A 23923-nucleotide genomic window follows, 5' to 3' on the forward strand; every position below is an offset into this window, starting at 1 on the left:
GCTTGGGGTTGTCTTGCCTTTGGCAACGATGCAGTTGAATAGTTTTGCCATAAAACTGGCACCACTACTATCAAGTAACTTCCAGACCTCCATTGGTATATTATCTGGTTCAGTGACTTTCCTGTTCTTCATCTTCCTGACTGTCTTTTCAGCTTACCTGGTGGTTGTCTGTATAACTGGGACTTCATTCGGGTCAGCTTCTTTGGAGATCTTCAAGAATTAAATTGGGTCCCGTAGGATTCTCTGGCCTTCTGCCTTGATATTCTTAACTTGTCCGATATCTTGGGTTGATCTATGATGTGTGTTGGCAAGGCGAAATAGTTTGTTGGGAATTCTGGGCTTGTCCAGATGGGTATACAGTTCTTTGTAATGTTTGGCCTTCACTTTGGCCATGGCCTACTTCGTTGCCGATTTGAGCATCTTATATTGTCGACCACTGTCAGATTGCAATTTGTGCCATTTCTTAAGCACCATTTACTTCTGTTTGATTGCAACTTGTACTTCTTTTCCCCACCCCCAGGCCTGTTTGTCGATGAATAGCCTACCAGGCTCTGTTTTCTCCAGTGTCTGGGTGGCCACTTCTTGGATCTGAGCAACGATTTCTAACCAAAGGCCTACTACGGGTTGGATGAGCTCTCTCTCAAGGGTTCCAAATGTGTCAGTGAACTGGTCTTTCGCCTCTGCTTACTTCTACCACTTGAAGTGTTCCGCTTCAGTCTTTCGGATTCTTGTGGGTACATCGAGTTTAATCGTTAGGTTGAGGACAAGAAGGTGGTGCTACGGGATGACACTGTCTGACTAAATGCCTATAATAATTTCTTAAAGTGCAGTGTTGAACATCTTGAGATAAACTACCTGGTAGTCAATCAAATAGTGAATGAAGTGCAGAGTTATTGTCATGTCTGGATGTAAGTAGATAAAGCTGTGTGCATGTTTGTGCCATACAATGGAATGGAGTAGTAGTAGTCATAGTGTTACTGTCACAGTGAGATTGTTATTGAAGTTCCCAAAGTTGAATCCGGCCCTGCACCTACTGCTGCTTGCTCTTCAGGATCTTATAGTTGAGTAAATGGATTTTAAAAATTAAATAATAATTTCTTTGTTAACAAATATTTTCTTAATCTTTCCAATATAGCATTCAAAGATGTCTTTCATTTTCTTGCACCACCTGCTCCCAACACAATATTTCTTTATCGTTCAATGTCTTTCATTTATTGTATAAATAAGTATGAAATATACTACCAGTAATTTGATCTTTTGCAAAAAGTGCAATAATTCATCTAAATAATGTATTGTAGCTACATTTCTATTTAATTGAGAAACTTGGAGCTTTAAAGTGACACAGCAGCATAACTCAGTTCACAATGTATGTTCACTGCCTTCTTCTGCAGTCGCAGGTTACCAAGTTGCCTGCTGGATAAGAATTTTTTTGTGGAGATGAAATATTTGGCGAGGTCTTGGAGTAAGAACGTCATATAAAAAAATATCATAATGAAGAATCAGATAAGATACTGGAAAAAAAAGTGTAAACATGAAACCTGACAAAAGCTTAACACAAAAGGTAGGGCAGAAGTCACCGATAAAACAAAAAATGAAGGATGGCAAACCATGGCCAAGGAATTAATCACAGGAGAAATAGGATTATATTAAGGCAAGAATGTGCATAGGCAAAAGTACATTTAATTTTCAATTAAAAAATAGCATCCCTAATCAGCCTTATCTGAATACCTGCCAACATCAACCTATGATATTAAACAGGCCAGTCTCTCTGTATATTTACATTTTTTACATGTATACACTATTCAATATGTGGTCTACATTTATCCCAGACAACACCAAAGATGCTTCTCCACATTTGCTCTGTCCTACAAAGCAGTATGTATTTATTATAAGATGGTTAAATTCTGTGAAATATAACATCTGGCAAAGTGATCTTCTTCGCATGAAATGGATATTTAATTTTAATTTTGTTGTTTTGTTGTTTTCTTAAAGCCTGGCAAGTGAAGCAAAGGGTTATGGTTTTAATTTGTTAATACTGTACATGTTTTCCCTAGATGCAAGTTATAGTTGTAGACTACACAATTGGCACCTTACATTTTACCATGCTTAAATTATTGTTACAGTATCTATCCACTCATTCATTTTCTGAATGTGGTTTTCTTAGTACTGCAGGATGCAGTTGCATGAATGAACTCCCTGCAGCATTATGTGCAAAGGAAGGAGCCAATCCCAGATGGAACAGCAGCCTAACAGGGGATACTGACTCACTCTCAGAAAATTCAGAGCTAAATAATTCACCTATCATGAATATCTTTGGAACATAGCTAAAAAAGAAAACACATGAAGAAATCAAAGTATTATAGAAAAAAGAACTCACATAAGACCCCTATCTCAACATTCTTGTAATTTAATCTATAAAGATACTCAATATATGTTCTATACTTACTACATTCTACTTTCTTTGACACCAAAACCAACACTCTCTACTAGAGTTAAAATCATTTAGAGATGGATAAGAAATATTATAGTTTCAGGTGATGTACCTGTATAGATCTGAAATAAGTGTTTTCTAATTTTTTTTTGGAAACAGTGAAAAATCAGATTATTGCCGATATTTAATTTTAACATTCTATAATCTTGTCTGATGAAATTGTGACCCCACTGTAACTGAAACATCATAAGTTCAATTTTAAGTACCACCATCATTAAAACTGTCATTTTGTAATAAAATGATCTTGTACACAACAATTAAAAATAATAATACTTACTTGCATGGGTGGAAAGATTAACTTTAGCACTGACTTTAACCTACAGATATGATAATTGCCATGACTTTGTAAGCTTTCCATTTATCACCAGCATTTAAAGGAAACAAAACTGGTACAAAAGGACAATGGTACATATGCTGTGAATTGCACCAACACACTCTGTAACCTTTATCACTTTTCACTGAAATATAATTTGAAATATAGTAAGATGAAGAGATCATCTTTCTTCTACAGGGTGTACCCAGGTGTACCCTCAAAACCTAATATGAAGATGAGATAAATATTAGAAGGAATTTAATAAAAGACATATGTGGTAATGGGGAATGAACTGAAGCATTTTAAGGCTGAGGTGGGTAAAGTGGTTTTGTTATTGTTGAGAAATATTCATATCAAATCTCAAATAAAGGCGGTCAGAAGGATTGTGAGAGACAATGAAACTAAGGAAATTAATTCCTGATTTGATGAGACCAAAATGATCCTTTTTGCCTTCCCATCTAAATGGTATGTTCAGCAGAACTGTAATACAACATTTCATGCAGAGAATGCTACTCTTGAAGTGATGTAGGACATTGACACAATCACACTATAACAATGCATTTTTTATATCAGCGTTTGGAATACTTATGAAAATAGGCATAAGGTACAAAGAAGTCTGGAAGGAAAATGTGCTCTTCACGGCTCCCAAATGCTTATACTTGATAGCATTACTATACAGATCAAATTATACTTGACAACATTTCCCCAGGACTAGAACTTTTATTATACATTTTCAATATCCACAATACAATTTAAGTATCACAGGAGCTGCAGGACAGTTTTTAATAATGTAGTATGTAAACCATTATGGGTGATGGTCATTTATCAAGAATACCTTGGCCAAACACAACCTACCTTGGAACACACACAGCCAAAACTATGCAGATAAAAGATGTTTATTTAGCTTTCAAAATTACTGGACAATTCGCTTATATACTTCAAATTTATATTTAATGCCATTTTCTTCCTGAATTTCATCAGAAATGCCAGGAAACCTGTAAAGAAGTGAGGAGACAAAAAGAAAGGCAATAAGTTCACCCTGATTTTCAAAACATAGCCACCATCATCCACACAATAGCAATTAAAATTAGAAAGCTGCAATCCGGGAATCTTAAGAACTCATATTTAACTTAGCTTGCTGCTTCAGATGCAGAGACTTTAAAACAGTCAGCTCATAATTTTCCCAACATTAATCAATATGCATCCACTGTCTAGTAAGGACGGCTGAAACTTCTTTCTACTTTTGTGCTGTAATTGTTTCATTTGTGATGTGCTAGGATGCAGCTGAATTTCACTTGGTTACATCCACACTTTCATTTTTTTTTATTTTTTATTTTTTTAAAACTTACTCTGGTAGAAGTCTATACTGATCCACATTAATATCAGGTAGAAATGTGTCACATTCAAACTCCTGTAGGATTCTGGTAACAAAAAGATAGTGTTCAGAGGCAGTCTCCATAACTTCCTATAGAGAGAGAAAAAAAAAATGTTGAAAATGTGCCATGTGTGTGTTGACTGGAAAGCTACAAACACAGAGTTTCATTTATACTTTCAAATTTGTAAATTACCTATAGTTTTACTTTTTATTAATTTACGCGGCATTAAGACAATCCCCTCCAACTTATTTTTTATTTATTGTTGTGAACAAAAGAACAGTCCCTCCATATTGTCAAACAATACTTTGAGATGACAGTATTATGATAGGAGGTATATCATGTGAAGACAAAAGGAGAGACTTAAACTAGAAGTGGTCTTTATCACTTGCGGTAGTTTCTGATTTTGATTTTCAGGACAGAAAACACAAATCAGATGTGGTGTCAACTTCTAGTCTTGCAGTATTTATCCCTGTAGCTGGAGAGCTGCAGTATTTGCAGTCATTTATCAATCCATTATCTGAAACTATTTTTTGTATTACAGTTAGAGCATATGTGTCACCTCTGACCCTGGGTCAGTGGACTGAGGCAGAGAGAAGACTGCCTATATGAGTGGGTAAAGGGACTAAGCAGTTGGGAAATGCATCCAAAGTGCTTACTAAGTGCTGTGTCTGTGAACGGCAATTTCTACTATGCTTTTTTTTGACAGCCCTGTCCCGCCTTTTCAGAGAGCTGAGCGCATCTACAGGTATGAGATTTAATGTTTTTGTGGTTGGAATGATCATGGTGTGCCTTGGGATTTTTTGAGATACAGAAAGTGTGCTACACAGAAAAAAAGGTTTGAAAACACTGCTCTGCTTACACCTTTGCTCATGGCATGCTAAAAAAGATCTCCATAGCTGCAATCTACCTTAACACTAGAATCCCTGAAGCCTATGAAACAAGTCGTAATCCCGGGCCACCATAAATTTCTTCGCATCTCTCCATTAGCGCCTTTTGTTTGGCAAATGTGTCGATCAGCACAAGCAGCCTGCTATCCATGTTAAGCCTGTTTATCTGGATGTGAGGTGCCTAGAGTTGTATAGAATAAATAATATATAGTTATCATGTGTGTTCTGAGTCTACAACAATCTGGGTAAATATAGGATGAGATATATAATTAATATATATTAATTAACTAATTAATAGAGAAGAGGCTAATTTTAACACCTTAAAAAGCCATAGAATCTTGGAAAAAAGATTTCCATCTCACAAAACTAAACAGTGCATAATGAGAAATAGTGTGCTACAATGGACATCGCTTTGGTCTCTGGGCCTTTGTGATCATAGGCTACACATCAGTATTGAAAGAATGCAGAAGGTTACCTTTGTTGACTGTTTGTAAATAGAGAAAAAAAAATCACTAATAGAAGTCTGAAAAGCACAATATGGGCATCTTATTTTGTACTCAGTATCATGAAAAACTAACATTAAAGGGTACTACCTCATGTAGGTTTCTTGTGAGTTACTGTAATCCATCTCTTCAATATGTATGCCATGAGAAAAAGAATCAGCGTCGCTGTTTATCCTCAATAGCCTTCCACTGTCCCTATAGTAACAAACTGAGCTGCAGATAAGAGCACCACAGCTCTGCCAGGGCTTTCTCTCTTGTAAGAAGGCCACATATTAACTCTATTATGTCAATACCGGCTTCACTAATATGTTCAGTAAAATTACAATGCTATCTAACAAGATCTTGAAGCTTCACTCTATAAGTGCAAAATGTTAATTTTTATATTCTCTGCTACAGAATATGTCACAAAGTACATGAAATCAGCAAGTACAAATTATAAACAATATTTCAAAATTATGAAGCATTCCTGGCATATTAAATTATAAACAATATTTCAAAATTATGAAACAGTCTTGGCATATTACCAGACTCCAGCTTTCTCATTGTGTTCAGTGTTTTAAGGAAAGGTCTTTGCTTCTTCTACTCTATCTTGCCTACAGTATCATAATTGTTCACTACTGTTATTGGTTCCCAATGTAAATGCATAATGTAGATGCAGCCTGTTCAACTTGTTTTAACCCAGTGCCTCTGTGCAAGACTTCTTGATAAATTTATATCTATATATATATATAACTCACTAAGGGCACGCAAGACAGTGAGCGCAAGCAAGACGGAGAGCGCACGCAAAACAGAAAGCCACGCACACCAACTCACAAAGCCACGCCCACCAACTCCAAGACCATGGGATATGCAAGACAGAGCCCCGCCCGCCATCTCTAATCCTACTTCTACGTCCACTGTCGCTCTCGATCGAACAGCAATAATTAGCAAACAAAGATAACTGGCAGTAACAGTGCAAAATTCACAATTGATATGCCAGTTTGAAAAGATAAGTTTTGAGGGTAGTTTTAAAGTGTGTTATTGAATCGAGCTGATGTATACGAGAGAGAAGAGTTTTCCCGAGTTCAGGAGCACTATGAGAGACGCTTGAGCTCCCATAGCACAGAGTTTGATGTGTGGTACAGAAAGTACAGCTGCAGATGAGAATCTGAGTGAGCGAGAAGAGTGTCAGTCTGTAGGAGATCAGTGAGGTTGTGGAGAGCTTTAAATGTTAACAGCAGTATTTAGCATTGTATTCTGTAGTTAACAGGGAGCCAGTGAAGTTGAGACACAATAGGTGTAGTATGTTCAGTGGATTTAAAACAACAGGTTATTATCCTTGCAGCAGAATCTATACTAATAAAAGGCAAAGCCCTCACTGACTCACTCACTCAACACTAATTCTTCAACTTCCCGTGTAGGTAGAAGGCTGAAATTTGGCAGGCTCATTCCTTACAGCTTACTTACAAAAGTTGGGCAGGTTTCATTTCAAAATTCTACGTGTAATGATCATAACTGGAATCTATTTTTTCGTCCACAGACTATAATAGACGTCTGCTCAATGGCACGTAATTTAGTGCCTGCCCATATAAGGCCGTCCGTCAACGGCAATCCAATAGAAACACTGCCACTAAATATTCACGGGTGAAGGACTGCTTATGCAGACGAAGATGAGATGGTCAGGGTGGTGTTTGGCACAAAGTCAGCGAAACTGCGAGAGAAACTTAAGCGCCAAGTCTTAGCTAACATTAAATACAGCCGTGGACATTGCACGAGATAGCACCAGAACAGCTGGGAACCTTCGATGCATGTACACAGAGCGGCTCAAGTGAACTGACACAGTGCACAGACAAAAAGCAACAGTTCCAAAGAGTGCTGAACAAAAACCGAATTACACAACTGCGGAAACAAGGCACGGTGTGAACCGTAAGTTTAAATTAAGTTTATAGACACACTCCTGCTGCCGTTTGTCATGCCTACGACGAGTATGGTATTAGTGAGATACAAGTTTAATGAGAAGACACGGGGTATAAACGAGACTTTGGATCACTTTGTTGCGGAGTTAAAATTGCTGTAGCAAGAAACTTTTAAGTGCCGGGTCTTAGCTAACATTAAATAAAGTCGTGCACATCGCGAGATCGCACGAGCACAGCTGAGAAGCTTCGATGCATGTATTCCGAGCGGCTCGCGTCAACTGACTTTGCAGGACTGGAAAAGATTAAATTAAGTTCATACACACTCTACCGCTAAATATTCACAGGCAATTTCCATAACTTACTACCGGGAATGCCTGTTGAACATCTTACATTCACGAGTTCTGATGTGGGTGGTGAACACTTCGATGAATGAAACCCGTTATCTTTACAACAGTTGACAAACACGGAATAAACTTGAACACAACACATCCTTCAAATACGAACCTGATTGAAAGAAATAATGCTAATCAAATCCTTGATGACAGCAGCACTCATAACGGTAACAAGACTATTACATTGACAATCATGTTACGTTATTTTTAAAATGTTTCGTTTTCTTAGCACAAGCACAGCTGAGAAGCTTCGATGCATGTACTCCATAACACATTAAAAAAATAACACATTTAATCACACTTTGCATTCCAAGCAAAGGGTAACTTTTGTCAATGCATGATTTCCTGGTAAATCGATTATATTGATGCACACATCAGAGCTACAAAAATGTAAGAGTCGGAAGAAAGCGCGTTTCTAGGACTGATCGGAGGGAAATTTCATTTCAAAAGACTACCCGACGGAAGCCTTGATAAAAGCGTGGTTTTGTACACACTGTCCAAATACGAACCTGATTGAAAGAAATAATAATAATGAAATCCTTGATGACAGCAACAGTCATAATTGTCACAAAACTATTACATTGACAATCATGTTACTTTATTTTTAAAATGTTTCCTTTACTTAGCACAAGCACAGCTGAGAAGCTTCGATGCATGTACTCCATAATGCGTTAAAAAAAATAACACATTTAATCACACTTTGCATTCCAAGAAAAGGGTAACTTTTGTCAATGCATGATTTCCTGGTACATAGATTACATTGATGCACGCATCAGAGCTACAACAATATAAGAGTCGGAAGAGAGCGCGTTGCTAGCACTGATCGGAGGCAAATTTCATTTCAAAAGACTACCCGACGAAAGCCTTGATAAAAGTGTCGTTTGGTGCAAACTGTCCAAAAATGAGTTTGCATACCACTGAGGCACTTCAACCTTATGGTTCCATCTAAATGCAAAACATGTTACAGCGAGCACAGAAACTGTGTATCCTGTTAGCACTAGCAGTACGTGTTTGAGTACCAACAAAAGGTGTCGGCAGCCCAAACCTCATGAAATGACTGACTTCAGGACCAAAATTAGTAAGTCAACATAGGTCAAACTTACAAATTCTCTCGCAAAATACATTGCTTTGGACTGCAGACCACTAACAGTGGTGGTAGATCGGGGGTTAGAAAATGTGCTACAGTTAGCGTATTTCAAGTAAAATTCAACAGCTTTATGACATTGAAAAGCAAGCAAAATTAGATGCATTACAGAAAGCGGACTTTTTGGCTCTTACTGGGGATCATTGGACTTCCGTGACCGTTAGTAATTCTAATTACATCTAATTACAAAATGTTCAATGATCACACTGTTTTAGCCTAATGTACAAAATAATTTTGGCTAAGGTTACTCACAGTTTAAAGGCGAGGCTGGTCAAATTACCTTTTATGTTCCTGCTTTATTTTTTGAAGAAGAAAAACTGCACTTTAATGTTGAAATTTTTGTTATTATTATTTAAAGACAATACCGTTCTGAAAATGTACTTAAAGTACTTAAAATACCACTTTTTTTTTTTAAGTCTGCCCAATTTTAGCCAGGGATCATATTTTTGTTTCTGTTTTGAAATGAAATGCAGTTTAAATGCATTTTTTTTTCAGAAATTAAAACAGCTTGAGTTAAAATGTTTCCTTTTCTTTTTCATTACTACTTTAACACAATACTTCTCTGCTGCGAAGCGCAGGTATTTTGCTAGTTTTGAATAAATTGTAAGCGATGGATACATTTTTGTGGGATGACAGATAGAGTAGCATTACAGTAATCTATACGTGAGGTGACTCGGGCATTAATCAATATTTTAGTACTGTGTTGCGTAAGAACAGGACGAAGTCTAGAAATGTTTCGGAGATGGAAGAAAGCAGTCCAAGAAATGCTATTTATACGGGAGGAACTATTTAATAATATTATTATTATTATTTAATAGTTGCTATTATCTATACTAATAAAAAGCAAAGCCCTCACTGACTCACTCATTGACTGACTCACTCATCACTAATTTTTCAACTTCCTGTGTAGGTAGAAGGCTGAAATTTGGCAGGCTTATTCCTTACAGCTTCCTTACAAAAGTTGGGCAGGTTTCATTTCGAAATTCCACGTGTATCGGTCATAACAGTCAACAATGTCCGCCATGTTGAACTTTCTTATTTATGGCCCCATCTTCACGAAATTTGGTACTTGGCTTCCCTGCGCTCACCAAAACCGATGTACGTACTTTATTTCAGTGGTATGATGCCACTGTCGGCCACCATATTGAAGTTTCCAATGTCACTAATTCTCCAACTTCCCGTGTAGGTAGAAGGCTGAAATTTGGCAGGCTCATTCCTTACAGCTTACTTACAAAAGTTAAGCAGGTTTCATTTCGAAATTCTACGAGTAATGGTCGACAATGTCCGCCATGTTGAACTTTTATTTATGGCCCCATCTTCAAGAAATTTGGTAGGCAGCTTCCCTGCGCTAACCGAAACCAATGTACGTGCTTATTTCGGTGGTATGATGCCACTGTCGCCCGCCATATTGAACTTTTCAGCGGTCTTTGTTAGTTATGGGCCCATCTTCAAGAAATTTGGTACGCGGGTTCCCAATGCTAACTGAATCCTACTTGCGTACATATATACGTCCATAGCCTGCAGCTCGGTCACCGTGTGAGACGGCGTTGGGTCCCCCATTCCAACGCCTCCCACGTTGTTGGCTGCCTGCCTATATAAGGCCGTCCGTCACTCCAGTCTCTACATTCCCTTCCTTGCTTCACCATGGGATTCACGTCTCCCTGCTGATAACTACAGCCTTTTTATTTAATCCACGGCTTCTCCGCTGTTTTATTGTTCATTTATTACGATTATAGTTATTGTGTAGGTATTTTAGACTTACTTTACATTGTTCAGGTACCCATTTCCTTTATCATTCCAACCGTACCCCCATTAACATGTCTATCAAGATGATCACCATTGATCAAAGAACTGTCACTTACCGAGTGGTTTCCATGCCCGGAGATGCACGGTCATATCAGGCTCAATCTTGATATCAGGAGGAACATTGCGTCTTATGTATTGAATGACTGGGACAGGTTCAAGGTGTAGACTGATGACGGTACAGGAGATAATTATACTACACAGGAGCACTATAAGAGTGAAATGCTTAAGCCCTTCACCTATGGATCTGCATGTGAGTTGATGGCTGAATTGTTCGGTTGTCGCTTTCAAGTGTACCGAAATGGCCAAATATTTTACACCTTTCGACAACCGCCAATGCCTCTTAAACATCTTAGATTCACAGGTGACAATTTCAGTTGTGGACACTTTGATGTTTATGAATGTTTAAACTCTCAAAAGCTGGATGTGAAGTTATCGATGAAACCGGTTGTATACGTACAATCCTTGACAGATGTCGAATGTCACTTCAACATAAGTCCTGCAAATACTTTCGTAATTGAAACAAACTATGAAACTCAAACCGATTATGACAGCAGCAATCCAAGCTGTGAGATTTGGGACAAGATTACTGTTCACATGGCCAACTGTGCGTTACATGCTCAAGAGTAAGCTCAGCGCACAGCTTGGTCATATTACAACCGGAGGGCTGAACTCACAATGTGGTTTACAAAGAGATCCTTAACAAATAATTATTGGTATATTTTCCCTCAGTTTAAAAAGGTTTAATTTTCTTCTCAATAAAAATTTTAGGGCAGTACTTCTCCGCTGCGAAGCGTGGATATTTTGCTAGTTAGTGTATAAATGGATATAAATAATTGCATGTAAATGATTCGGCAAAATCTGTTGTATGTAAACAAAACTGTTTGAAACATTGTTTTTCTCATCAGAAAACCCGGTTTCCACGTCTACCTGTATTAGTTTCAATGGCACTTTTACCACTCGCAATAGGGCAGACGCGCTGACTTATTGTGTCGACTGGGCAACACAGTGAATGCGGCGTCCATCTATATATGTCTATGTTTTCCTTAGTCTGCTACAGGAAGGTACTCTCTTGACCATTGGCACTGGTTTTGCTCCTTGCTATTTTCATTATACTGTGACGGTGGTTTCCTAAGCCTTTGTTATACTGAATTCCTTTCTCACCGTTTTCCATTCCTATTCTTACACCGCCGTATGCTCGGGTGGCTTCGGCTAGTACTATATAAATTACTATATACAGTGGTGTGAAAAACTATTTGCCCCCTTCCTGATTTCTTATTCTTTTGCATGTTTGTCACACAAAATGTTTCTGATCATCAAACACATTTAACCATTAGTCAAATATAACACAAGTAAACACAAAATGCAGTTTTTAAATGATGGTTTTTATTATTTAGGGAGAAAAAAATCCAAACCTACATGGCCCTGTGTGAAAAAGTAATTGCCCCCTGAACCTAATAACTGGTTGGGCCACCCTTAGCAGCAATAACTGCAATCAAGCGTTTGCGATAACTTGCAATGAGTCTTTTACAGCGCTCTGGAGGAATTTTGGCCCACTCTTCTTTTCAGAATTGTTGTAATTCAGCTTTATTTGAGGGTTTTCTAGCATGAACCGCCTTTTTAAGGTCATGCCATAGCATCTCAATTGGATTCAGGTCAGGACTTTGACTAGGCCACTTAAAAGTCTTCATTTGGTTTTTCTTCAGCCATTCAGAGGTGGATTTTGCTGGTGTGTTTTGGGTCATTGTCCTGTTGCAGCACCCAAGATCACTTCAGCTCGAGTTGACGAACAGATGGCCGGACATTCTCCTTCAGGATTTTTTGGTAGACAGTAGAATTCATGGTTCCATCTATCACAGCAAGGCTTCCAGGTCCTGAAGCAGCAAAACAACCCCAGACCATCACACTACCACCACCACATTTTACTGTTGGTATGAAGTTCTTTTTCTGAAATGCTGTATTCCTTTTATGCCAGATGTAACGGGACATTTGCCTTCCAAAAAGTTCAACTTTTGTCTCATCAGTCCACAAGGTATTTTCCCAAAAGTCTTGGCAATCATTGAGATGTTTCTTAGCAAAATTGAGACGAGCCCTAATGTTCTTTTTGCTTAACAGTGGCTTGCGTCTTGGAAATCTGCCATGCAGGCGTTTTGCCCAGTCTCTTTCTTATGGTGGAGTCGTGAACACTGACCTTAATTGAGGCAAGTGAGGCCTGCAGTTCTTTAGATGTTGTCCTGGGGTCGTTTGTGACCTCTCGGATGAGTCGTCTCTGCGCTCTTGGGGTAATTTTGGTCGGCCGGCCACTCCTGGGAAGGTTCACCACTGTTCCATGTTTTTGCCATTTGTGGATAATGGCTCTCACTGTGGTTCGCTGGAGTCCCAAAGCTTTAGAAATGGCTTTATTACCTTTACCAGACTGATAGATCTCAATTACTTCTGTTCTCATTTGTTCCTGAATTTCTTTGGATCTTGGCATGATGTCTAGCTTTTGAGGTGCTTTTGGTCTACTTCTCTGTGTCACGCAGCTCCTATTTAAGTGATTTCTTGATTGAAAGAGGTGTGGCAGTAATCAGGTCTGGGGGTGGCTACGGAAATTGAACTTAGGTGTGATACACCACTGTTAGGTTATTTTTTAACAAGGGGGCAATTACTTTTTCACACAGGGCCATGTAGGTTTGGATTTTTTTTCTCTAATGGTTAAATGTGTTTGATGATCAGAAACATTTTGTGTGACAAACATGCAAAAGAATAAGAAATCAGGAAGGGGGCAAATAGTTTTTCACACCACTGTAAATATATAATTTATATATTATGTATCCCTCTTACAAGCTATCAGTTTCAGTCATGGTTAAATTTAATCATTAACATATTTATTAGGCAACATTTCTGTTAATTATTTTTATGACTGCACCGGACTGCTTTCTATTCAGGACATATATAACACTCACTGCCTTAGAAAGGCAAACTGTGTAGTTAAATTGCCCCAGCCATCTTACATGGTCACTTTTCCTTCTGGCAAAAAGTATGTATTTGGCATTTACACAAGTGGGTTCAGGGATAGTCTCTACTTGCAAGTTGTGAGGTTGCTGAATAGCCAATCCTAACAGTAAACATTTTCACTTAACAGTGTTTTTAAATATATAATAATTGAATTACACATTGTATAGTTTAGGGCTGTCAAACAATTACAACTTTTAATCGTGATCAGCCAACAAAATGGCACTTGATTTGATTACATGCTTAACCAAGTTAGTTCAGCAATGTCTAGCAGTCTCCTGTGAATGGCAGTGCTATACAAACCCTTAACGGCTTAAACTACAAAGACTTGTGCCTTTCACATAAATCCAAGATCTGTGACAGAATTGCTCCCTGTGAAGGTTATGTGGCAATATTCTCAGACCTTACTGAATGATGTCTCTCAGCACTCTATTTTTAGTTTTTTTTTGAGGTCTGCTATCTGATGTGATCCATCTTGCAATAAATAAAGGTTTAGATATTGTGTTATTCATGGGCACAAGTTGAGTTGAACAATCATGGACTGTAGCATGTTGCAGATTTTGTTACCTTAACCTTAGAGTTTCTTGCAGTGGCAATGTGCATATTTTGCAGTTAAGTAATAAACCAAGGTTGTTTTATTAATGTGATATTTAAAATTTGCACATACAGGTATTAAAAATCCAGGCCTTTGAACCATCTGGGATAGTTTCAAAACGTAAGCAACCATCAAAAATGTAATCCTTCTCAGCTATTGCTAATGGAACACCTTAGATCAGGGGTTACCAAACTTGAAGTCAACCACCCATGAATGTTGTACCATCTGGGCAGGGCCCTCACTAATACAAAGCCAAAGCCACAAAGCATAGCATGGTCTTGGAAAGTGGTTACTGCTAACACTTCTTAATCACTAGATTAAATCTCTGCATGATTTTGCATAACAGACCTATTAATCAAATCATCCTTAACTACAGCAGACAATTCATATACATGTCATTAAATATCATTTTTTATCTCCAGGCCAGGGATTTTTTTTTGGTATACGGTACCACCTCCAGGAATTGAAGTTTTGCAGAACCACATTTTCTTTCAGTCTTAAATTATTATGTGCTGGACTCTAAACTAGCCAAAACTAAAAATCATATTTCTTAGCTAATACTGAATTTGGGGGTTTTAACAAATCAGCTTTTTTTTTGTGGTCGTGTATTTTTATTAGTTTTTCTTATGTGCATTTTTAATATATATTTTTTATGTAAGAAAAGTAACATGGCTTAAAATATGGGTGTGCAATATTGACAAAAATTATATCTCATTTTCTGGGATTTTGTTGATAAAGGTAGACAATATTATGCATCCTTTAAAAATGTGTTTGTAAAAGTCTTATACTGTATTAGCTCTGTCTCATTTTTAGTAGGATATTAACTGTTGCTTACTAATGATATTAATGGAAACAGCATATTTAAAGGAATACTCCAGCCAAAAGATAGTTTTAAGTGGTACTTACCTCTTGTAGTCTATAATAGTAACCAAAAAATGTTTTTAATCTCATGGTTTTGTGGAAAAATTAAATATTGACTACCCAAATTCAGCAGTATCGATAAGTGATCAATGTTGGAAATTGCCAAAGTATGTGAAAATGCCCATGGGAAAAAAATTCTCCCATAGCTTGTGTGGCATGAACCACATGTCCTATATCCATTTGTATGGTCAAAATGTGTAAAATATGTGCATGTTTTGCTAAAATATTATTAATAGTTACTTCCTGAAAACAGCCGCATCTAATGTAAACACAAAAGACAACTGCAAAATGCTGTGAGTTTGCATCGAAGATCTGCCTCTCCCCCCTCATTCATTGGTGAAGAAACCCATTTATCATTCAAAAAATTTGTGCTGCTGCTTTTTTTTTTTTGCTGCAGGCCAGTTTTGTTTTTGCTTATAGGCTTCTAGAAGCAAACAGGAATGATTAATTGTATTATAGCATGGTTTTGATTATCTTCTTTGTGCCACAACACAGAACAAGTGAATCAAAAAAAAAAAAAAAAAAAGCACTAGGTGGGGAAAAGCGACACAAGCATTTAAGTGCTGTAGTTCCTGGCAGTAGTGAAGAGGGATCTGATGATGAACAACAGCTGAAAATGTACAGATTCACCATTGCACAGGTGAGAGAACAGATGCGTAGTGTGCAGGGAAGTACAAGCAGGCAAACAGTGCAAATCCAGGAGCCAAGTATAATGTCGGTGTAAATCACGTAAAGTATTCTTGTGTATTGTTTCTGGCAATGAAAACTGTTTTAAAGCATATCGCTCAACTATGCAGTTTTGGTGGTTGGACTGTACAATGGGTCAAAGAAAACGATAAAAACTGTGAGGTCTAAGTGATATAGTTTATTTTATAGCATCAATCTGTTGTTATCATCATCATATTATAAAATTTTATTCTTATAAATCAAAATTTTTAGTTTTCAAAATTGTTGAAAGTTGCTACAGAGGCTAGGTTTGGTGCTGAAATTTGGGGAAGGCTGGGTTCAAAGGTTTAAGTCTTAATGTGTCCCGTAGATACTTGTATGTTGCTAGTGCCAGAGATGGTAAGTCCCTTTTGTAGAGGAAAAGTACCAAACGTGACTTAGTGTGTGTGCTAAGTTTAAAGTATGGAAGTAGACTGAACTAGTAACAGACTTGGTAAGTCTCACAAACACATTATAATAACGTTAATAATTAAAAAAAGAAAAAATAAATCACAGTTATTGACCCAAGTAGAAGATGAGAAGTGATTATTTAGAGCAACAGAGGCATTAACAATACATTGTTTAGGTTTATAGTCATAATCTGTTAATTCTTGGTCTAAAGTGGTTAGTGCTAAATAACAGAGGAAAGGCAAATTTCAATAATGCACTAGGTCAAAAAATGTACAGTCCGTTGAGTATTAGTGGTTAAAAATCAATCAAGGACTTGGGCCAGGTTTTGCATCTATTTTGTATACAAACAGACTCACCAGGTGACTGTAATGTACTGTACTTCATCAGGCAATAATCAAGATTGCATTCCTACCTGGGTATACAGTGGGAATACTGAAGCAACAACAACCTAATAATCAACTTTATTGATACGGAAAAGAAAAGCAAAAGCATGAGAAGCTTTCCCGATATGTACATGTTTTCTGTTCCACATTAATCTCATTCAATACTGTATATATTATTGACACATGGTCTGTGTCAGTATGAGCTTCACACAGTGATGAAGATTTTTAATTTTAATGGTAGTTAATGATAGTTCACAAAGACATCCATAAAAAGAGTGCACTACATAAAAATTAAAACCTAACGTGAAACATGGTACACAAACTCAAAGCAGTATATTTGAAAGGAATGGATTCCATTAAGTGAATAAGAAAAAGACAAAGAAATAACTGCAAACAAACGCAATCAATATTAGAAGCAATTAAAGAACCAATGTTAAAAATATAAGTTATACACATGATTTAACACAACACAGATGATCATAAGCTATTATTATACACATGAATTTTAATTAATAATAAAAAAGCATAAAACGCACACATGATCATCACCACATCTACTAAACTAACATTTACAATTTTAGAAACAGCTTGCAACCATCTGTAAGAAGGAAAATAAAATAAAAATCAAAAATAATGTCAAATTAGGTAAACTTTATAAATGCCAAAAGGTGGTTCAGATGTATACAGCAGGCGAAACACAAAAAACAAGGATACAGACTCACAGGACAAACAGTACAGCTAATCCATCAATAAATAAATGTATACTGTGCAGAAATGAACTTTAAGTGCATGTTGGAAGGAAGCACTGAATTACCTGATAACAGTGGGCATAAAAAGTCCCATGGAGTATTAGTATGTATTATGCAATATGAGTGGAATGGTATTAGCATTTTGAGTTGAAGGCTTAAAACTAGGTTAGGTTTCTACTTTTATTTTTATATAAATACAGAGTGAGTCAAAATTATGTTAACATTTGAATGGTGAAAACTAGTTATTCTCAAAATATACTTCATATGTTCAAGGTGATTTACAGGAATGTCTCAACCTGTCTGCCATCATGTTCAACCAAATGTGGCACATAAATTGTCCACAAAAATTGTATATAATTGGTAAGTATATACATAGCAGTACCATTAGTGTTAACATAATTTTGACTCACCCTGTATATACTTAACAGTGCCTAACAATATTATCAGTAACTGCAGTCTTCTTTTCAACCAGTCCAAAGAGGAAAAAAATGATTTTTTTTATTCCCCTTGATATATACTTAGGATAGGGAAATCTGAAATAACACAACATGAGACATATTCTCTAATAAGGACTTCAAAACTACAGTAGCTTAAAAACATCATTTATTTTATTTCTGTTCATATTTACCAAACCTTTCAATATAAATATGTGGGTGTTATCACTGAAAATTGTTAAAGACTTACTTATAGAACAGATTTTACAGCAGCTAGTGGAAGCAACATATTGTGTGTGAAAGACTGAAATATGAAAACATATGGTACATGATCTAAATAATTTCCAAGCTGCACTAATGATTTTATGTGACAACGGCTTTTCTTTGTCCAAATGTATTAAAGCCTCTTATATCTGTGTGGCATGATGGCACAATTTTTAGTGGTGCTACCTCTCAGATCCAGTGGCCTGAGTTTGTATTGTACACCCGAGGTTGTTGTATATGTGGTTTTCTTGATGAATCTAAATTGGAACAACTGTGAAAAGGACTAGGTGCATAAGCAGACTCTTCAGTGGGCTGGCAACCTATCCAGCACTAATTTCTGTGTTATGGCCGATACTGCTTCTAGGATTTCATATTTCTGTAATAGTTCATCAGTTTGGTTCAATTAACTCATTATGTCAAGTACTAGAACTTGTTAGTTATTTGTGTTTAATAAAGCACTGGACCATATACAGTACCTACAAAGTAATTAAGTTTTTATTATGTTGAACAGAAATGTTTAAATTTTATTGAAGAAAACAACATTCAATTTTTTCGAAAATGAATGTTTTGATATCAGAAATTTGGTCTTTTCTATTGAAAGTCTGAGGCTGTAGACAAAAAACCTGAAGACAAAATGTTTATTTAAAAAAAATCTACAGATGTTGATCTATAGCTCTATAGGGGTATGTATCGAAGGAGTGACATAAATACTGTATTAAAGGAGTAACATTTTATTGGAGTGACATAACGAGTTACCTACCACACACAACTGAAAGTACACTTGCCAAAAAAATCATCATCGCGTCACCTACCACTTGGATGGTTGTACAGTAATCCCTCAATATATCACGCGTCGACTTTCGCAGCTTCACTCTATCGCGGATTTTATATGTAAGCATATTTAAATATATAACAGATTTTTCAGCTGCTTTATGGTTCTGCGGACAATGGGTCTTTTTACTTCCAGTACATGCTTCCTCAGTTGGTTTGCCCAGTTGATTTCATACAAGGGACGCTATTGGCGGATGGCTGAGAAGCTAACCAATCAGAGCATGCAGTTAAATTCCTGTGTGCTGAATGGCTCAGCATCGGAGCACTGTATTCAATTCCGCGGCGTTAACCAGGAAGTCTCGTCTCAGTCATTCAGCATCAACGTGTTTCGCTGTGTAATAAGTTAACTTTTGTGCTCTTTTGTGTTTATCTTTGTGCACAGTCAAGCCCTTCATTATGGCTCCAAAACGATCTGCTCCTGCTACTGCTTCAGGGGCCGTGCCCAAGCGCCAATGGAAGATATTAACGATTGCCGAAAAGGTAAAAGTTTTGGAAATGCTGAAGGAAGGGAAAAGCTACACTGCTATAGGATGCCATTATGGCATCAATGAGTCTACGATTCTTTTTATTTAAAAAGTAGGAAAGCAATATAAGATCTACGGCTGCAGTGTCCTTTTAACCAGGGTGCAAAATGAGTTGTAAGTGGATGTAATAAGGCAGTAGTCTGGATGGAATCTGCTTTAGGGATTTGGATTGAAGACTGCCGGAAGAACAACAACTGCGGTGCTACACAGTCGCCTGAAGAGGCTCCTTTAGAAGAGCTGTAACACTCTCCTTTGTTGTGCAGTAAAACTAAAATCATTGTTATCGGACAAGTCATCGTGTCATTGTTGGTGAGTAACCATAATTAATTTTCTACTTACAGTACTTAGTACGTATGTTTAGTGTCACTGTACACACATTTACTGTATACAATTTTCTCCTTTGTTATGTCACTCCTATGACATGTCATTCCTTTGAATAGGGCCACTCTATAGAGATATCTGCTGTATTAACAAAAAAAAGGTGAAAATGGTACCTGTGCTTTTTTATGTTGGTTTATACAGTTTGTTAGGTCAAGCTACTAGTATAAACATGACATATGCCTTGGCTGCCTATGCTTTTACTTCTAAATGTTAGGCTTCACTGAGCATTGTTTAGGTACATGTATGCATCAAATATACTTCAAATGCAAATAGAAGTTGTTAGTAAAAAAAATATGAGGCAAAGAAAGAAATCAAATTGTATTTAGTTATGCATTACAAATTAAGCCAAAGTTTGCTTTGCAGTGACTGTACCTGCTTTACACCCTAGAGTGCCGAGCTAAGGGATGGATTTCTGCAGCCATCGAATGAAAAAGGAAGGTTAAAAATATATAAATAAATTGCATTTTAGATGACATAATCATTCAGACAACCTAAAACAGTAATCATGCTACTTGTACTGGACCACAAAACATTTGTCACTCTCATGTTTGAAATTTTCATGATCGGCTTACATTTCAAAAATGTATAAGGCTCTAATTGTAACTTCAGCACTTTTAAAATGTTAATTCCAAAACAGATACGAAGGTGAAGTGGCATCAAGACTGGGATTTTTTCATATGCTCTAGAGATTGCATCCTGCTGAAGGTTCACTTACTGAAGTATAATTTAACATGTCAAGTGAATCAATCGTATTTGACATATAAAAATCATGTCTGTTATTTTAAATATATAAAAGGTAATAAAATGCAGTAAGCCTTTTTTAAAAAATAAAAAAAAAAGAAAACAACTCAAAGCACCTGTTCTGATTATAAAAAACTGGCTAATTTTAGTCAACAAAAATGTAATTTTAGCAGCAAACAACTTCAAAGACAGTGGTGACCTTACTGTTTGTCAAAGGGGTTTTAAAATCCCTTTTATACCATAGAGATTCAAAAAGAGATTTTGCCAAAGAGCAGGAGCAACCTGAGATAAAAAGAATGATGCAGAATAAACAGAGCAAATGTATTCTCTCAATATTTTCCAGCTGGAGGTGATGATGGGAAATTTACATACGAGATAAAGGATTCAGAAAAGGTGCATCCAAATTACATTGACATGACAGTTGCTTGTAGTAACATTCAGTAGAATGTTCAGGGCTACACAAGTAAAAAGAAATGCATGCAAGCTGATAAGCCTGACAGAGCTTAAGGTATTCAAACATATAGAAGCATGTTATACTAAAGCATAGTCTACCCCTTCCGTTTGACAAGGGAGCACATTAGCCTCAGAGATAAAGCCGAAAAATCAGTCAGCTTTTTCATGGCAGTATTGGTGTTAATACAAAATGTAAATAATTAAATTTCTTATGACAGAGTTAGCATTCATTGACCTACCCATTTGTTTAAATTCATGCTCTGTTTTATACTGTAAGTAAACTAAGTGAAATGACAGGTATTCTGCTCTCTAGAGGAAAAAAAAAACACAAATGTAGTGAATTAGATTTATTTTTGAAAGCTAAATGAGTTATAATTCCTTTATGAAGGGTCATTGGGAAGCAGAGTCCATGCAGGCAGCATCAAGCACACGCTAAGAACCAAATAAACATAGAGAACCAGTCAGGGATAATCCAGAATTTCCAATTAATTTAAAACACAGACCTTTGGGATGTGGGAGAAATATCCAGAATACTTGATGAAAAACTTGAATGCTCAGGCTTCAACGACAGTGTTCTGCAGCTGTAAGGCAGCAGCAGATGGAGAGGCTTGCATGCCTGAATGTTCTTTAGAGTTATCCTGCCAGGAGATATATGCTCCTGATAAGGATTACCTGTGTAAAACTGGTCTAAGGGAAGAGACTAGATCAAGAACAACCCATAACTGGCCCTACAAAAATTTCCAGTTAAATTTAAAAGAACCTCATTTGAAGCTAGGGTGCTAGAGCCCACTCGTGGAGCCAAGACCAGGAGTGATGCTTGCTTTGAAACGCTTGCTAGCCAGGTGATCCACACAGCCATGTTAGGCTCAGCAGGAAAAACTTGCATGAAGCTATTGTGTTGGTTCACAACCCAAAAGATAAAGGTTAAAATTTCAATACTCGGGTACCTGCTACTCTAGATGACAGTTTGTTACTTGGGCTTTAGAGGTGGAATCAAATTTCTCCAGTTAATTAATAGTGCTGCAGAAAGCCAAATTAATATTTAGAGATATTACATTATATATTTTAGGATATTTTCAAATATAGTTATCTTTAAAGAGATACATTATCAGGTGACTTAAGCAGAAAGTTATTTTAAGATATCTTGAAATATAATTAAGATGTCTTAAAAAGCATTTAATATATCTTGAAATTCACTGTTTGAGATATCTAAAATACATTTTTAAATATCTGAAATTCATTTCATGGTATCTTAAAATGGGTGGCTGCTCCATTTGAAATATCTTAGAATATAAACTGCTCAAAAAAATTAAAGGAACACTTTGAAAACACATCAGATCTCAATGGGAAAAAGAAATCCTCCTGGATATCTATACTGATATAGACTGGGTAATGTGTTAGGAACGAAAGGATGCCACATCGTTTGATGGAAATGAAAATGATCAACCTACAGACGCCCCAAAAATCAGAGTGAAAAAAATGATGTGGCAGGCTAGTCCATTTTGCCAAAATTTAATTGCAGCAACTCAAAATTGTACGCAACACTTTGTATGGCCCCTGTGTTCTTGTATAAATGCCTGACAACATCGGTGCATGCTTCTAATGAGATGACAGATGGTGTTGTGGGGGATCTCCTCCCAGATCTGGACCAGGGCATCAGTGAGCTCCTGGACAGTCTGAGGTGCAACCTGGTGGCATTGGATGGACCAAAACATAATGTCCCAGAGGTGTTCTATTGGATTTAGGTCAGGAAAGTGTGGTGGCCAGTCAATGGTATCAATTCCTTCATCCTCCAGGAACTGCCTGCATACTCTCACCACATGAGGCCAGGAATTGTCGTGCACCAGGAGCCACTTTACCAACATAGGGTCTGACAATGTGTCCAAGGATTTCATCCTGATACCTAATGGCAGCCAAGGTGCCTTTGTCAAGCCTGTAGCGGTCTGTGTGACCCTCCATGGATATGCCTCCCCAGACAATCATTAACCCACCACCAAACTGCTCATGCTGAATGATGTTACAGGCAGCATAATGTTCTCCATGGCTTCTCCAGACCCTTTCACTTCTGTCACGTCCTCAGGGTGAACCTGCTCTCATCTGTAAAAAGCACAGGGCACCAGTGGTGCATCTGCCAATTCTGGTATTCTATGGCGAATGCCAATCGAGCTGCATGCTGCTGGGCAGTGAGCTCAGGGCCCATTAGAGGACATGGGGCCCTTGGGTCACCCTCATGAAGTCTTTCTGGTTGTTTGGTCAGAGACATTCACACCAGTGGCCTGCTGGAGGCCATTTTGTAGGGCTCTGGCAGTGCTCATCCTGTTCCTCCTTGCCCAAAGGAGCAGATACTGGTCCTGCTGATGGGTTGTGGACCTTCTATGGCCCTCTCCAGCTCTCCTAGAGTAACTGCTTGTCTCCTAGAATCTCCTAAATGCCCTTGAGACTGTGCAGGGAGAAACAGCAAACCTTCTGGCAATGACACGTATTGATGTGCCATCCTGGAGAAGTTGGACTACCTGTGCAACCTCTGTAGGGTCCAGGTATCGCCTCATGCTACCAGTAGTGACACTGACTGTAGCCAAATGCAAAACTAGTGAAGAAACAGTCAGAAAAGATGAGGAGGGAAAAATGTCAGTGGCCTCCACCTGTTAAACCATTCCTGTTTTGGGGGTCATCTCATTGTTGCCCCTCTAGTGCATCTGTTGTTAATTTCATTAACACCACAGCAGCTGA

At 37.4% G+C, this 23923-nt stretch overlaps 1 protein-coding gene across 2 annotated transcripts in view; it reads right to left on the bottom strand.

Annotated features, from left to right (window-relative positions):
- Positions 1-3514: 3514 nt before the first annotated feature.
- dhfr (dihydrofolate reductase) overlaps positions 3515-23923 on the bottom strand; it is a 90874-nt gene continuing 70465 nt past the window's right edge. For both annotated transcript variants that reach the window (XM_039759257.1, XM_039759259.1), the window contains 2 exons: positions 4154-4269; positions 3515-3799 (listed from right to left, as the gene is read on the bottom strand). In XM_039759257.1, the coding sequence (XP_039615191.1) occupies positions 3718-3799; positions 4154-4269 (198 nt within the window). In that variant the 3' untranslated portion in view covers positions 3515-3717. The remainder of the gene's footprint in view (positions 3800-4153; positions 4270-23923) is intronic.

This window comes from Polypterus senegalus, chromosome 7 (genome assembly GCF_016835505.1).
Source record: "Polypterus senegalus isolate Bchr_013 chromosome 7, ASM1683550v1, whole genome shotgun sequence".
Classification (NCBI taxonomy): Eukaryota; Metazoa; Chordata; class Cladistia; order Polypteriformes; family Polypteridae; genus Polypterus; species Polypterus senegalus.